Here is a 16783-nt window from a genome sequence, read left to right as displayed (position 1 = left end):
TATCATAACCTTTCTACAGGCCCAACTTTGTTTTTTTCAATCTATACTTACTATAGTTCTGGTCCTGGAGAGCACCAATTCAGTTTGTTTTACAGGTCACTTATTTCTAAAGCTAGGGAACAACTTGTAAGTTATTGATGAATGGGTAGTCATTTTTTTAAATTAAGAAAACTCTGGCCCTTGAGGTTTGAGGTTACAAACATTTTAGTCCCAGTTGGTTTATAAATTATGTAATATAAGAAATAACCTGCTTAAATGGCTTTAAACTCTTTAGAAATCAGTAATTTAAAGACTATTTACAGTATGCAGCTCTGCCGGATTAAGTCTCTCCAGGATCACAGGACAACAGAGCTGGGGAGCCCTGCTTGAGATAAACTGCTGTTAACATTTCCAGTTGTTATGAGGTAAACTGACTGTGGGAAAATTGACCTTGGTGAGAGTGTGTGCATGTTTGTGTTTGTGCGTGCCGTGGACTGGCTTCCCAAACAGGGTGTATCCTGCCTTGGGCCCAGTGCTTCCTGGGATAGGCTCCGGGCTACATGGACCCTGAATTGTATACACAGTTCATGAGTGATGAGATGGTTATTAATTGTCAAAAAAGAATGTATTATTTTTTTAAAGTAAATATAGCAGCCCATTGAAAAAATTAGAAAACATTTATTTCTCGTTTGTATTCTTTCTAGGTTGTTATTATTTATCTCCTCATTCCACCTTTTCCAACTTTTTAGATTAGCTAGGGGTATTCATTACAGTTGCTACATAAACAATTAAATAAATAAGAAGGTAAACATTAACTGTATTTAGTAGATTTAGCATCCCATGTGGAAACAGGAAGGGCATAAAAACATATTAACTGTATTTTTTAACTTATTTACAGTGGGCTGTTCCCCATAATTTTGTAAAACTAATAACTAGATATTTCATATCTAAATTATTTACCAACAGTACCAAAACATAGCTAGCAGCTTATAGCACCACTGATTAATTTACTGTTTTGATTCTGGCTTGTGATTTCTTTCATCTCACACTGTGTTTTCAAACTTATTTTTGGATCCTTCTAAATGCTGTAAGTTTGGAATAGTAGAGTCAATAGTTACATTCAGAGATGATATGGTAACATTTTTTGATCTTGGCAGTGGCTCTGAGAAGCTAAGAATTTCAAATTACACGATATTGATTGACAAAACAAAAGGTGATAGACATATAGGTAGATCAATTGGTTGATCTAAGTCATCTATTATATAGGACCTGATGAAGATGCTTCTATGGAAAAGTGTTTAGGTACACCATTTACATAAAAAGCAAGGAAAGAAACATATTTTGTGAGAAATCTGTTGTTTTTATTTTCCTCTTAGCTCAATAGTGTACATGGTATGGATGTTGACATAGGCTAATGAATAAAACAGATCATTTGTCATGTAAAGCAAAGCAATTTGTACAAATAAATATGTGGTACTAAGAAAAGAGAAACCTCCCAGAATCAGACTCCCACCAGCAATATGGTGCTGATCATTCAGATCACCTGCATACAAAATGGAATTAATCCTGAGGAGATCAGGCTTTAACACATATATTTTATTTTGGTGGATTTTTCAGTGGCACCGTTAATTTCACTTATGCTAAAGAGTATTTACATTTCAAGAATGTAAATTGTAAATTAGAAAACCTTATCTGTGTTCCTTTTTCCTACAAAGCACAAAGGGATATTGGCTCCACACACTTCAAGAGAAAAAGAGATACTTATACTGTAGCAATAATACACATGCTGCTCTGTAGGGATCGATAACTCAGGTTTGGTAAGATATTGTGCTTGTTTCTTATGAATCATTAAAGTGTTATTTATAAAGTTAGGTCTAATGCACATTATATAATGTACATCTATAGAACTGAGACTTGGGCAACGTTTAGAAGACACCTCAAAGTGCTAGAGTGTTGACAATACTGTATGTGAAATATTTTTTGAATACTGGCAGATGACAGACAAACCAGAAATCTCTAGCAATCAAACACAATGATCATTGATGCAATTATCATGTTTGGATAATCGGCTCCAGGCACTGAAAGCAAGTCTTCTTCTCCAAGCTTAGCCATTGCATACATTCAAGAGGAGGGTAGAGAAAGGACGTCAATGATCTCCTGAAGGACAACTTAAGGAAGTGTGATTCATGGGAGACTACTGCCCACAACCACTTTTCAAGGCGTAAGAATCTGCAGCAAGGATCTCATCACATTAAAATATATGATTACAGCAGGACACTGAAAAGAGTCCATGGCAGAAACATGTGTGTAAACTGAGTCATAGAAGTGCTGTTTGAATAGAATTACATGAATAATCACACTGACCTGCTTTAAGTTAATATTTTCTTGAATCAAACATAATCAGATAATATTGTCTGGTGTAGAATCAATGTTTTTAATAAATTTGATTTACTTGAGGACTACAGCAAAATGGTTTCCTACTTGAATTTCTGTGGATTTCCAATAATTTTTCTTCATTCTTTTGATAAAGGTTAATTTTTCATAGTCAAAAAATAATCGTGAAAATAAAAATATTTAAGGAATTCTTGCTGAGAAATACACAAACATCTGAAGTAGAATTTACACTTGTTTTTAGCAAGATTTTGCTTTATTTTTCTAAGACATAAAGTATACTGTAGCTAAAATAGGTGTTACAGTAATAAGTTACAGCCAAGTGCCATTTCCTTGTGACTTAGAGATCTTAAGGGGATGCTCAGTGACACAGCTTTTAAAGACATATTTAAATTTACTGAGATAAATTTCTTTATCTCAGATTGTCACAAAATGCTTTCCTCCTAAGTGAAGGATACTGAAAACAATCTCTAAATCAATCCTATCCTGCAATTAACATGTTTGTTGCAATCTCCCTTCATTTTGACTAAACTTTTGACTAAAAGGTGTTTTGAAACTCTCTTATTATATACTTCTGAAGGGGCAGAAAAGCAAAAGCATTCAGCAATTCCAAATAATCTGAGTATTTAAACAAGTATGCAAAATGCTTTACTCAAAATATTACTCAACTTACTGAGTTTTGCTGCTTATACACAAAAAAGAAATATAATATTTATAAGTGTGATAATAAGAGAGGGTTGTTAAAGAACTGCTACTGTACATTCATCATACTCAAACTCTTTATACTGTTTCAATTTTGTTTCAGTTCTGTACCATATTTCAATGTGGATTACCTTTCTTTGCAATAAAGAATCTCAGATGTCATGAAAATCTTTCTAAAAGAAAAAAAAGATGTTTAAGGCTTAAAAGAAGATTGTGCAAATGCTCGTTTTTGCTTTTTCCTGTGTGCTGTTCCTGCTGTTGCTCTTAGTCTTTCACAGTAAGCGTAATGCTTGTAGTTGAAGGATCCCTGCAGGTCTTTTTTAAAGACTTCTAAATCATTATGGATCTCTTCTTTTTCTGCAGGATATCCGAAGCCTAATCACTCCTAGCAGTCATTAACAGATGACACAGTTCATTAAATGCCACATCACTGAAAGCAGTAGTGGATTTGACAAGCTTCCTTTAAACTCGCCCCTGTTAAAAGGGTAGCACCGAAGCCTCCTTTAAAAGCCACTGGCTTGTCTGCAATGGAAAAAAAAACAAAGAAACATACATGTACGTTGGAAATTAACCCCCTATATGTTGTTTAATTCTAGCTGTTCTATCATTCTTTGAAAGTATGTTATTTCAATATATTATTTTTATACAAATGTCTGTCATGTTTGATATGGATCATAACAAAATTACATTTGCAGTCTGGTCACAGGCAAAGATTTGACATAAGATTCAGGCTGCTGGCTGCCCCCAGGTAATCTCTCAACATCTGTGTGATTTCTGCATGTAAGAGAAATGTCTCATTTTACCTGCAACGGGAATTTAAGAGATTAACTTTTCCATATTGCAAAATTGGTGGCATGGGCTGCCATGGTTTAAAATTACTCCCATATTGTTCATTTGAGCTGTTGCACATCTGTACCTTATGTACAATGGTATAATTAGATTTTCTTATTTGTGCTACTGTCAGTCCCATAATCTAAATTGGATTTTCTTTAGCATTTCTTGTTCTCTTAATTTCACATTTTCTCGATTTCCTCTCTATCCCTTAAAGTTAAACATCTGAATATTTTTGCAGGGAGAGTCTCTGTATTTCACAGTAACTGACATTAATGTTGTTGTTTTTTAAAATATCTATTAAATATAATTTGCAAATAGGGCCTTTCTCTCTGAAAATTAGTGATCTTAGTCAAATGTGTCACAGGCTTTTTTGTTTGCCATGCGTATTTTAGAAATCAGCAGATTTTAGGATTTCCAAATCAGTAGTTGGTTATTAGCAATGCCAACAAATATGACATATAAACGCAAGGCTCTTTTCCTCTTTGATGATTATCCATAACTATGTGTGAAAGCTTTTAAAATCCATATCATTTAAATCTACAGGTAAAAATCCTGTGATATAGTATTTTTCAAAAGTGTTTCAGTAAAACTGATTAAGCATTAACACCCAAAGTATTAATCCCCATTGAAACTGAGCTGGACTCTTGAGAATAAACAGACATAACTTACAGGTGAAACTCAAGCAAACAAAGTAAGAACATGCAAGCTCCACACAGATGTCCCAAGCTGGAGATGAACTTGGGTCATGGTGCTGTGAAGCAATAATGCTAATCACCATGCCAGACCTTAATAATACTGTAACGCAACGGGGGCTCAGGCGGGCGCCCTTGACGCATTAGGTCGGCCCCCCACCGTCAGGGGCTCAAACCCGGGACTCCCGCGTCACTCAGCAGGAACCCAACCCGGTGAGCTAAAGAGAGATCTCCCCACAGCCCAGTGGCTGTGGTCCTGCTATCACAGGGAAGGGCGGCGATGTCACCACTCTGGTAAGCCGGCTCTTACACAGTGCCTGTCGGCCGTAAGCGTTACAATACTTATTTATTGGAATATGTTTTCAGTAATAATTCAAAAGTGTTTTAATTGTTGCATCAGAAACATTTAATTTGAATTCAGTAGTGTAATATTTCAAATGTTTATTTTATCATACAGTATCATACTTCTTTTGTCTTATAAAACATGTATATATAATTCAGTAAAATTCACATCACTAACTGAATTCTATGTTTGATGTTCTCTATCAAGAGGATATCAGGAAATAAGTTGCAGGACCTAAAGCTGCAAGTTTTATATGAATATTCCAAGCATTGTGTTCCCAAAAAAACATTCTGCCTCATGTTTTAAGCAATACATTTGTCACTGTTCTATGGGAAGAGTGCTATCATGCCAACAAGCTGAAGCTGTAGCCAGTAGTACCTGGTTTTAGAGGTCACCTTCACACCGTAATCAGAAACAGTGGGACTTATTGCCATCAGCAGAAAGAAGACTTTCTCAAGCTGCTGTTCCAACGAGTGCTTTACTGGCAGTGTGAAAATTAGATTTGTTACAGTTTCTTTTGTCACACTGTGCCAAGTGACTTTTTTTTGCTGTAAACAGCTGAAAAGATTCCAGTTAAATTCTTAAGAAAAAGATAAATTTGCAGCGAACAAATTTGGTTGGTATTATTACTACAGTAGCTCGGTTTAAAAGAAACCTGATGTTAAATGTTAGTGCAATACTGACCTCTAGTGATGGATAAGTAGCACAAATGTATCTGAATGGAAATAAAAGTTAGTGTGAATAAGGGAAAATCTCAGTACAAAAATTAGTTAATGATGCAAAATAACTAATATGCAAGCAGAATTAGGACAAAGTTCATCAGTCTAACAATACGGCTTGAAAATAGTATTAATGTTGTCGTAAATAAACAAAGGCTTGAAAATAATTTTTATGTGGCTTTTGTTGAAAAAAATTACTTCTGGTCAGCTGAGGTTTAAATGATCCATCATTATTATTTTCAATCGAAACATTTATATTGAATTCTTAAATACGACACAGAAAAAAATAAAAATACTTCACATTTAGTGAAGAATACAACTTTGTTCTAATATTCTAATATTTTATTGAAATGATTCTGAATGTGAGCTAAGCTTCTCATCAGAAGGCAAATGTACTTATACTGTTTAATTAAGAGGACTCTAATCTTTTAGAACTGTATTAAAATAAACTCAGAAATGTTAATTAAAAATAACCTTTTGTGCTGCTATTATAAATGTCTGCTTTGTTTTAAATTTAAAACTTAAAAGTTTAAATTTACCCTGATACAGTGCATACTTAATGTTCAAGTATTATTTATAACAAGTAATATTGTTGTATTTAAATTGTATATACATTCTAGAAATCTTGACAAATTGCCAGCAAAATAATATTGAAACATAAATTCTCTACCTACAGTACTAGGGAAGGCAGTTTGGCTCATCCATCTCATTTGTTTCTACTCTCTTCTAATCCCATAACCTGTATTGGTTGTACCAAAGTAAAAGAGCAACCTATGAAACCATTTTACAAAAAACAAAAATAGGTTTCTTAAAAGGCTAAGCTCTATACCTCCTTTGCCATGAAGAATTCAAATTTCTTCTTTTTATGTTTCTTTTAGTAATCCTCCCCAGCCCCGCCAAAATGCAGTATTAGGAAGCAGTACACAGTACACACTTAATTCCACAGGTGTGCACTACAGTATATACAAAAATACAGAAGCACAAAGGTGCAAAGATTTAAACTGACAGTTCATTTTAAACTCTTATACCTTAATGGCCATGTTCTAAGAGGAAACTAGTGGAGAGTGAAGAACAGAGTTAGCAACTTATTCAACAATGCACTATATTTTGTCTGAAATCACCCTGAAATCACCTGCCAAAGCACCAGCTTCCTTTTTTGGCTTAATCCTGAAGATAAAAGATGGAGGAAGCATCAGAGTGATGAGAAAAGATGGATGAGAGACTCGAGAAAAATTAGAAAGAGGATTTATCAACCTTACCCTTGTGAGAGAAGCGCTACACAGCAGGGCTAGAACTGATACATAATGAATGATCACATTCTTAAGTCATAAAATTGGTAAATGCAATGATGGCAGACCATACAATAATCCTAGACAAAAGTATTGTGACTGTACATTTGGTAAAATGTATTCACTAATTTCTTTATTTACAGTGTCCTCCAGTTTTATCCATACCCCCAATGCCATAGAAACAAAAACGATCAAATAGCAGAATGAGTTAAAGACTGCATAATGTGTCTCACTGCTCACTTAACTGGGCATATTTGTCATAATTAACGGAATTCCAGAACAAAAAGAGGAAATAAGAAAATGTATTCATACATTTAAGTATTCTGTCCATCTATCCATCTTCTAATTGCTTTATCCAATAAAGTGCCTCAGGGGAGCCGGAGCCTATCCCAGCAAGCAACGGGCACAACGGGATGGGACGCCAGTCCATCAAAAGCCACACATACATAAATACAAACACAAGCACAACAAGGCCAAGTTTCCCAGAAGCCAATTAACCTACCAATATTTTTTGACTGTGGAAGGCAATCAGAGCAAACAGCAGAGAGGCATGGGAACACCAGAAACACATACAAATGTCTTGCAGACAGTACCCCCAGGTTTGAACCCAGGGCCCTTGTGTTGGGAGGCAACAGTGCTAACCACTGCTTCTCCATGGTGTCCTCAAAGTATTCATGTAAATAAAATAAACTAAATCAAATGTAAAATAACATTCTCATTTTTGGAAGTGCAATGGAACAATATACAGTAGAGTTGTGAATCAAGCATTTACTTTTAAATAACACATTACAGGACTAACTCTTAATTCCAGAAGATTTAACATAATTTTCAACCGTGTTTCACAAATGTGCTGTTCATCACTTGTATTTATTTTGTATTTATTTTCTTGTTAAAGTTGATAACATATTCATATTTTTACTCATTGTTAGCCTGATTCATAAATGCAGACATTACAATGTTATGGCTTATGACCAGAAAGCAACAACATTTAAAGGTTTCCTTGATCAGATGTCAGGTGTCAGATGTTTCTCTTCAGTGCCATTGTAGTACCTCTGCAACACAGTCATATCTTTTATAATAGGACTGTGTTGCTGAGGTATCTCATTTTTTTATGAGCATGAAGACTACAATTATATGGAAATACAAATTTGATGAAAGCACTCAAGAAAATGTATACTTATAATGTATACTCTTAAAATAAAAACTAAAGTAATTTCCTCTAATACATATTTGTTTTAAAAGGAAGTTGCACAGCAAATGTAAACATTAAAATCTGTTTACATTTCTAAAGGCATTTAATATTAAATCATGGCCCTAGATTTTATATAAAGCTCAACACATCCATTGTGGTGGCAATGTGCCATAATTAGGCCTACTTAGGCCAACTTTTAAATTCTGAATTATCTGTAACTGAGATCCTTCAAGATCTTAGTTAAATTAAAAACAACCATTTGAATTAAAACTAAAAAAGTGTAAATTGCTTAAAGCCACTGTATTCTGTTGACCTTACAAGCACAAGTATCCACAAATGAGCAATGCAATGGGTTAGTTAGCATGATTTTGTTTTGATTAAAATAAGTTGTTAGAAGAAACTCTTCAACATATAAATACTCATGCATACAAACTTAATTGAAAAGATTGTACTTATACAACAACTCAACTGTAATTTTATATCCCAGGCAAACAAACTATAGGTGTGTTGGGGAATAAATGTAAATAATAAAGTGATTTTAATTAAGTAAATGGATTTGGTTCACATTTACATTAGCTTACATTTAAGTGCTAATACTCTATTTACCTTTGAACACAGCCACCTTAGCCTGTACTGTCAGAGGTGACTTGCTATTGAAGGCATATGAAGGCATATGTCTGTATAAGCACATTTTTCATGGACGTTTCAACAAAAGATTTGAACCAAATGTGTTTTGAAAAGTTACACTTTCTTAAAAAGTTTATTCAATAATAAAATGTGTTTTATTGTGTGACGGAGTTTTAAATTCAATCTTGCAGTATGCCTTCCAATTATGAGGAACCATGTTGGCAAGTATGGTGTTCCATTAGCTTATGGTTTTATCTCCAAAGGCCACAGATTATGTTCAGAAAAAGTGTATGGCAGTTTCTGTTTTCTATAGCACTAACGCCTACAGCCTAAGAATGCAGGAGTAGCAGAGTAGCATCTTGCTTAGCCAGCTTTGTAAATTTGCTCTGTGTGAGAGGAAAAACAGGGGTGTCCATATGCAAATGACAAGGACATTCATTCTCAGCTGTGAACTAATTATCACATAATTAACTCATGAGAACACACAGCTGATACCTTCATACATATTTTTAATATTCTTACTTTTGGGACTCCCAAAGAAGTAATTGTTTAAATTCACAGCTGACCAAAATCAGTCTTGCAAATCCTGATTAGCACTGATCCTAGGATATCGAAATTCTCATCATCACCATCATCTACTTAACCAGTTAAGAGTTGAGGACAAATTCTCAAATGCTGAATTATGATGACCTGGCCAAGAGCCAAATTGACATTGGGTCACTGAGTTGTCCAAGAATAGAGTTAATCGGTATCTGCAAAACCGAAACAAGCAAATTAATGGAGAAAAGAATGAGTATCTACAAAAGCTTTGGTTTAATTAAACCTTTAGATGAAGATTAATTAAATAATATCATAGATTGGAAGAAAAATAAAGATACAGATGATTCAGAATTGAAATGTCAGCTGCTTTGACACCTCATCAGAATTTGTACTATATAAATACCTGGGTAGGAGTCATGCTTATACAGCAAGGTACAAAAGAACACTCGGCCAATCTACTTGATTATTTAATTCAACCATTTTTAGTTTTAGCTTGGACAAGTTTAAATAATTTTTCCAGGTCTTAAATTAATACTTATTAAAAGAGACAAACACTGTGGCCATAAAGGATGTCATATTTACTTCCTGAACCTGTCTTATTGTACTCCAAGACATTTTGTCCATCTGTGTTTGCTTTCCAATGTATTCTGAAAAGTGATGATTAAAAATGTTTCTGGAGTGTAAACTTTATATAAAGTATGAATCATTACATATCTTAATAATAAAATAATGTGTCAAAAATAAAAATATTAATAACAACATATAAAATAAAAGCATCAGCATTTCCATACTTTCCATATGTTCAAAAACGAAGTGCATGAAGACTGAAGAGAAAGCATATCTCCATGCAAGTCGTTACACTAATTTTAAAATATAATTTGAAATTATATGTTCCCAGATCTGAGCCCTTTTTCATCTTCAAAACACTTTTTAAATTTAATTTAAAACTATAACTTAATTAAAGATTTTCCATTATTTCATCTTTGCCATGTGTTTTGGTACGCCTCAGTTTAGTGCTTAAAATGTAATTGCTTTTGAAAGAGAACGAGATGTTCACACACAAATCAAAACTTGTATTGCAGCATACAGTACCTCTAGTGCTTATAAAGATCTTTAAAGCATTAAAAGATTCTATAGCTGAAATAATCCATCCATTCATTTTCAATAACAGCAGAACACAGGGTTCCTGTGAGGTGTTAAATTAAATGTGATTATTACAAAAATACACAATACCCTTTTAGAAGTCACTGAGTTATCAAGAGCTGTATTTATTTTTTTTGTGAATTAAATTCTAAAAATGTTTTAATGAAAGAGAAGAAAATCTGGATGTTAATTCAATTCCTCCATTCCGTCAGATCTTTGTTTACATGATTCCTGTTCTGTTACACATCTACAGTATATGATCTACAACAGTGGATCCTGCATGAAATGCCAAAGATGGTCTTCTCCCTCTATTCATTTACTGTACTAAATACTGTATATGCCTTTCTCAGCGAAAGACCCCAGCAACTCAAGTTTGTGAGTTTTTTTATTAGATTGGGCTATAGAAGCTTCTCTAAGACTGAATTTGGAAAACACTGATCGAGCAAAGGGCCTCCCTCTTCCTGATGCTAATTTTCATTATTTAGTTGAACCTTTAACTGAAATAAATAAATAATTAGATTAACTAGAATGAACTAGAATCAATAAATCATGCCAGGAGATGTTGATCAATTAGAAAAACAATGATCAAAGAGGCTATCTGCACATGGTAACCAAGTGGGGCTTGAGAAAAAACATACAGTATTGCTGGGCAGTATTTACTCATGAAGAATTTGAGATTAAAGTCTTATTAAGGATGTTTTGTAATTATTTTTTTAATATTCAATTATGTTCCACCTTTTCAACCAATCTGAAATTGCCTGTTGATTACATGCAAGTAAGCATTTTCATTCATGGTCAGAATGTTAACAAAAGCAAATTAAAGTTCCCATTAACCACAAGTTTTGATGAATACAAAAAAAACTGCAGAACATACCATTTATACAAAGATTTACTTCTATTTTACAATAATCAGCTGAAATCATTTAATTACTTACACAACAGGCCAATGTGTCAATTAAAATAAAAGGTAGTGATTAAACCTCAAATTTGTAATTGAATTGTTTTAATCTCTTATATTGAATCTCTTTATTTCTTTAATCGCTCTTTAATCTCTAATCCATCAAGGTGGATGTATATATTATTTATATATTATTATTATATTCTAAAAATCCAGGTAGATTTTTTAATACATTTCATAAATAACTGGAAATTGCAACTTTTATTTTTATAATAATAATAATTGCTTACACTTATATAGCGCTTTTCTGGACACTCCACTCAAAGCGCTTCACAGGTAATGGGGACTCCCCTCCACCACTACCAATGTGCAGCATCCACCTGGATGATGTGACAGCAGCCATAGTGCGCCAGAACACTCACCACACACCAGCTATCAGTGGGGAGGAGTGCAGAGTAATGAAGCCAATTCATAGATGGGGATTATTAGGAGGCCATGATTGGTAAGGGCCAATGGGAAATTTGGCCAGGACGCCAGGGTTACACCCCTACTCTTTTCGAGAAACACTCTGGGATTTTTCATGACCACAGAGAGTCAGGACCTCGGTTTTACGTCTCATCCGAAGGACGGCGCCTGTTTACAGTATAGTGTCCCCATCACTATACTGGAGCATTAGGACCCACATAGACCGCAGGGTGAGCGCCCCCTGCTGACCCCACTAACACCTCTTCCTCTTCCTCTAGCTCTTATTAACATCTGAAAATGCCGAGAACCACTTTATTTAAACCATTCTTAGTTCTTAGTGCAAAGTTAGAAAAAAAGTTAAAGTAATTTTGAAAAAAGCTACAGTAAGTACTTTAACTTTGTAAATTTGTAAATTGAGAAGAATATCAGTTATGCTTCAAAACACCAAATCTCCAAACATGTTATGGAATACTTACTAAACATGAATTCAGACTCTTCTATCATTTTTTATTACATTAGCACATAATTAAAATTATTCTTTTTTAAAAACTCAAGGTAAATACCTAGTGAAAACTTTTCATGTTTCCGGTGATTTTATACCTTCTTTGTAATTTTTTAAATATTGTCTCAGACTTGAGGGATTTAAAAATGCACTACTCAGTGTATCTGTCTGAAAAACGGTATATAGTTAAGAGTGCTCTTCCTCAGGAGTGACAGGGGAACACATTATTCCTTTTACTGTTGTTTGCATTGTCTCTGTGACCGCCATTCTGTTAATTCTCCATATGTCCTTAAATCTTATTAATTTTGTTCGTATTTAAAAGTGTAACTTTGTTATCCATGTTATTTCTGAAATAGACATAGTTTGAAAATTAAAATTAAGTACGCTGTAATCACAACACTCTGGGCCTGAAAGCTTCATTGTGCTACTGTACATGTGAATAAATCCATGTGTGTTAACACACATGGAATAAATCCATGTGTGTTATATAGATAAATTCATTCCTAAAGTGAAATTTTTCCCTCATTAAATAATGCAAAAATGTCATAGTGTATACAATGTGACAAATTCAGTTAGTCAGACAGTTACAGTTCAATGATAGAAGTAATTAATTGGATTTTGATAATTAGCTTAATTGGCTTGGCAAGGAGTGACAGTTTTACGGTAAGGATGAGGTCATCATAACAAGAGCCAGGATGCTGCTGTAAGAGTGTAGTTGGTGCAGAGAGAAGGATGCAAAGTGACAAGCAAAGGCATGTAAGACACTAATCTTATCCTTTGATACTTATGCTTACGTGAAATGAAGTGTGAGATTTCCATTAACTTCCATTTAACTCCATTTCAGTAGTTCATCCAACTTTAAAATAAAGACAGAATGATAGAAGTGGTTAATTAGATTTGTCATTAGAGTGAAATCAAACATATCAAACATGCATATGTGAAAAAGGAGGCTTGAAGGAGGAGATGAAAGCTGGGAAAGTAAAAAAGGAGAGATTTAATAAAAGGTTATGAGAGTAAAACAGTGTTTTTTACAGGAAAAGTGCTACCTACAGTATGCCTGAGGTTATAGGCAAAAAAGCTAACACAGGAATTTCAGATCTTTGGAGTCCTTTTGGGAATAATTTATTTGCTTATGGGAAATTGTTTAATGGCATGACCGTTTAGTAATTTATGGAAGAACTAAAGGCCAGATAAGTATGCTTTAAAAGTTGACCATTTGTTAAACACGTGCAAACAAATGAGGATATAATCATAGGATTGTACCCTATATAGAAATAAATCTTATTACATAATATATAGGATTATAGGATATAAATTGCACAATCTCTGAAATTTAAAAAGAGTGAGTCAGTGACAATATTGTTAAACAACCGGTGAAATGAACAGGGCTAAAAGAAAAACAGGAGGAATCTTACAATGATAAAGAACAGTCATCATATTAACAAAAATAACACAAGTATGAAAGTATCTTAAGTGGGGTGTGCGGGGGTGAGCCCATCAGGCTGAAAATAACTTTCCATGGCACACGTTCTGAACAAAGTGGAAGCAACTAAAGAAATGGTCGTAGACTTTCAAAGGAATAAGTCTCCGTTGAACCCTGTTTCAATTCAGGGTGAGGACATAGAGGGGGTGCAGTCCTACAAGTACCTAGGGGTACACCTGGATGATAAGCTGGAGTGGTCTGTTAACACTGACGCCCTGTACAAGAAAGATCAGAGCCGACTCTATTTTCTTAGGAGGCTCAGGTCTTTTGGTGTGTGTGGAACACTGCTACACAATTTTTATGAATCAGTGGTGGCAGCGGCCATCTTCTACGCTGCTGTGTGCTGGGGCAGCGGCATCATGACAAGAGATGCAAATAGGCTTAATAAACTCATCAGGAAGACTGGCTCTGTGTTGGGGCTGAGGCCTTGACCCCCTGGAGGTGGTGGCTGAGAGAAGAATGCTGACCAGGTTCACGGCCATCATGAACAACACCTCTCATCTGCTTCATGGGACTGTTATTAGGCAGCAGAGCACTTTTAGCAACAGACTGCTCCAGCTACGGTGTTCAATGGAACGTTTCCCCAGGTCTTTCCTCCCGGTGGCTGTCAGGGTGTATAACACTGCCCTAGGCTAGGACTGTTAGCCCTTCATTTGCTCGTCTATGGACAGCATGTTGCACTATTGAACTTTTTTGGACACTCAATCTGTATATACCTATGTACATTTTTTACATATTTTATTGCTCTTACAGTGACTATGAGCATATTTTGCACACACCTATGTATTTATTTTATGTTAATTTTGTATTACTGTATGTATTTTAATTTTTGCTTTTCTTGGGCTGGGCTGCTGTAACACCTCAATTTCCCTTTGGGATCAATAAAGTCGTATCTATCTATCAACAGCACCATTAGACCATCAAAGGCAGTCATCTTTAGACAATATTACAATGTAATTGTTATGGAACAATTGTGATGTAATGCCTACAATGCAAATGGGATTTAGAGTGACACTGCAGTGCAGGGAAGGAAAAGAAGACGTAAAACTAAGCTGAGATACAAATAATGTCTTTGAGGATTTATCCACGTAACATAAATGTGGTGGAATAGTGGGATTAAAGGTACAGTATGTGTGCCAAAGCTCAGTGGCACAGAGTCTGAAGATGACATCACACCCCTGTTCTCTAGATAATGTTAAAATCTCTCTCCACAGGGAACCACATCTTCTGGTGCAAAATTCACCACTGTCTAGAAATTAGTGCTGGTTGGCTCTGAAGGTGAGGACACCTGTGAGTGGCTATGATTAAATGCCAGCAGGGGCCTATTTATACTTGCAACACATGTAGAAATAATTCCATGTAGGACCTAACTACCATTCAGGCACCATACAGACATTAAAGATGTACTATTAAAAATTTAATCTGAACTCAAACCACCCCACAGGCACAACTGCAAGCACTTAAGACACAGTACACAACAAGCAGCAAACACACTGTGCTAAACTGGGGATTTGGGATACCCTTGAGCCAAAGAAGCGTTTGAGATAACATTTTGTGGTACGTTGTCATGTTAAATATGGATGTCTTACACGTTGTATTCAAATTTGCTGTTTGATCTTAAGAAGAATATACTGTAGGAAGATGCTTTATTGATATTTGAGTTTAATCTCTCAAACACTACCAGCAAGAATTTCTGGGAAAAGCTGTCATACAAAAAGTAAAATTCACAGGTATTCGTCAAGAATTAGACTCATTTTTAAATAAAACGAACTAAAGAAGTTACTTAAGATAACGTACCATGCGTTTTACAAAGTAAAATATTGCAATCTCAAAAATAAAACAACAAGCAATGGCTAACAAAATCATGTCCCACACAAATAATAATGTCAAAGGGTTGCCTTAATAATTAAAAACATACTTCCCTGGATAAAAAAACGCCTTTTTTCAGTATTTCAGTCAAAGAACTACAGGTACCATAATGCAGTCTGGTGAGGAAGAAAATACAACTCCTAGGCTGCCATTAAACCTTTGAGGCACGCAAGACCTGCTGTACTTTCGTTTTAATAATTAATATAAGGATAGCGTCCTCTTAGCCTCACGGCAGCTGCTTCTTTTTGACACAAACAACATGGCGAGAAACCTCTTCCACACAAATGTTATTGACAAGTTCCTGTTTGCAAACTATTAACAGACGTCTGTTCATTTCTATGCTGAGAGCCATGTTTACGTAGTTTCCAAAAATTCAGTTTTTTAAATGTGACACATTCTGTTGTGGCGTGCTTAATGCACGGTTCTCAGCACTTTTAGATTGCTTTTTGCGCCGAATGTACATTATTCGTAAAGTTTGACAGAAAATGTCAAGGGTGTATCCTGATAAACGAAATGAAGCTCTAGTTAAGGTAAGGCTACAGCAATTATGCTTGTTTTTATTTGTTTACAAAATAATTAAATACACATTAACAATACCACGCTGTTGTGGAAGGCGAGTCAAATAATTTAACGGTATTAAAAATGTCAAATCATAAGTGAATAATTGCGACAGTGCGGAAGATGGTCAACGCATCTAATTAAATGTGATGCAACACCTAAGATATACTGGACTTTCATTCAGAGGTCATTAATAGAATCAACTTAATAGTAAATAAATCGTATTGTTTAGGAATAAGTCAAATACATAAGAAAATATGTTTTCGTTAATATAGGTTGAATTTGTTTTATTATTTTGTTAACATAATGTGTTTACCTATATATTATTTTACATTTATGCACACTCTTGTGCAAAAAAGCTTAGACGTTTTGCTAACTTCTGCTATTATTACTTGGTAATAAGTCATTTTCTGCTTAAAACAATTCTTTATTGATTATGATAGAGAAAACGTAGTCTTACAGTGTCATGGAAGTGTAGAGAAATCCAAATGAGGTTAATTTCAAGAAATCTTGTCCTGGCAAAGAAACACTGTAGATTTGATTGGTAATAGATTTGA

The 16783-nt window shown here is 34.7% G+C and overlaps 1 protein-coding gene across 4 annotated transcripts in view; it reads left to right on the top strand.

The window, feature by feature from the left end:
* The first annotated feature begins 15800 nt into the window (after positions 1-15800).
* LOC107078305 (E3 ubiquitin-protein ligase RNF31) overlaps positions 15801-16783 on the top strand; it is a 30120-nt gene continuing 29137 nt past the window's right edge. For 3 of the 4 annotated variants that reach the window (XM_069191006.1, XM_015354864.2, XM_015354862.2), the window contains exon 1: positions 15802-16198. In XM_069191006.1, the coding sequence (XP_069047107.1) occupies positions 16154-16198 (45 nt within the window). In that variant the 5' untranslated portion in view covers positions 15802-16153. Of the gene's footprint in view, positions 16199-16783 lie in introns of all 4 variants that reach the window. The other variant, XM_015354866.2, reaches the window with a different exon arrangement.

This window comes from Lepisosteus oculatus, chromosome 6, assembly GCF_040954835.1.
Source record: "Lepisosteus oculatus isolate fLepOcu1 chromosome 6, fLepOcu1.hap2, whole genome shotgun sequence".
NCBI classification, from domain to species: domain Eukaryota; kingdom Metazoa; phylum Chordata; class Actinopteri; order Semionotiformes; family Lepisosteidae; genus Lepisosteus; species Lepisosteus oculatus.
This window is presented reverse-complemented; position numbering and strand designations above follow the sequence as displayed.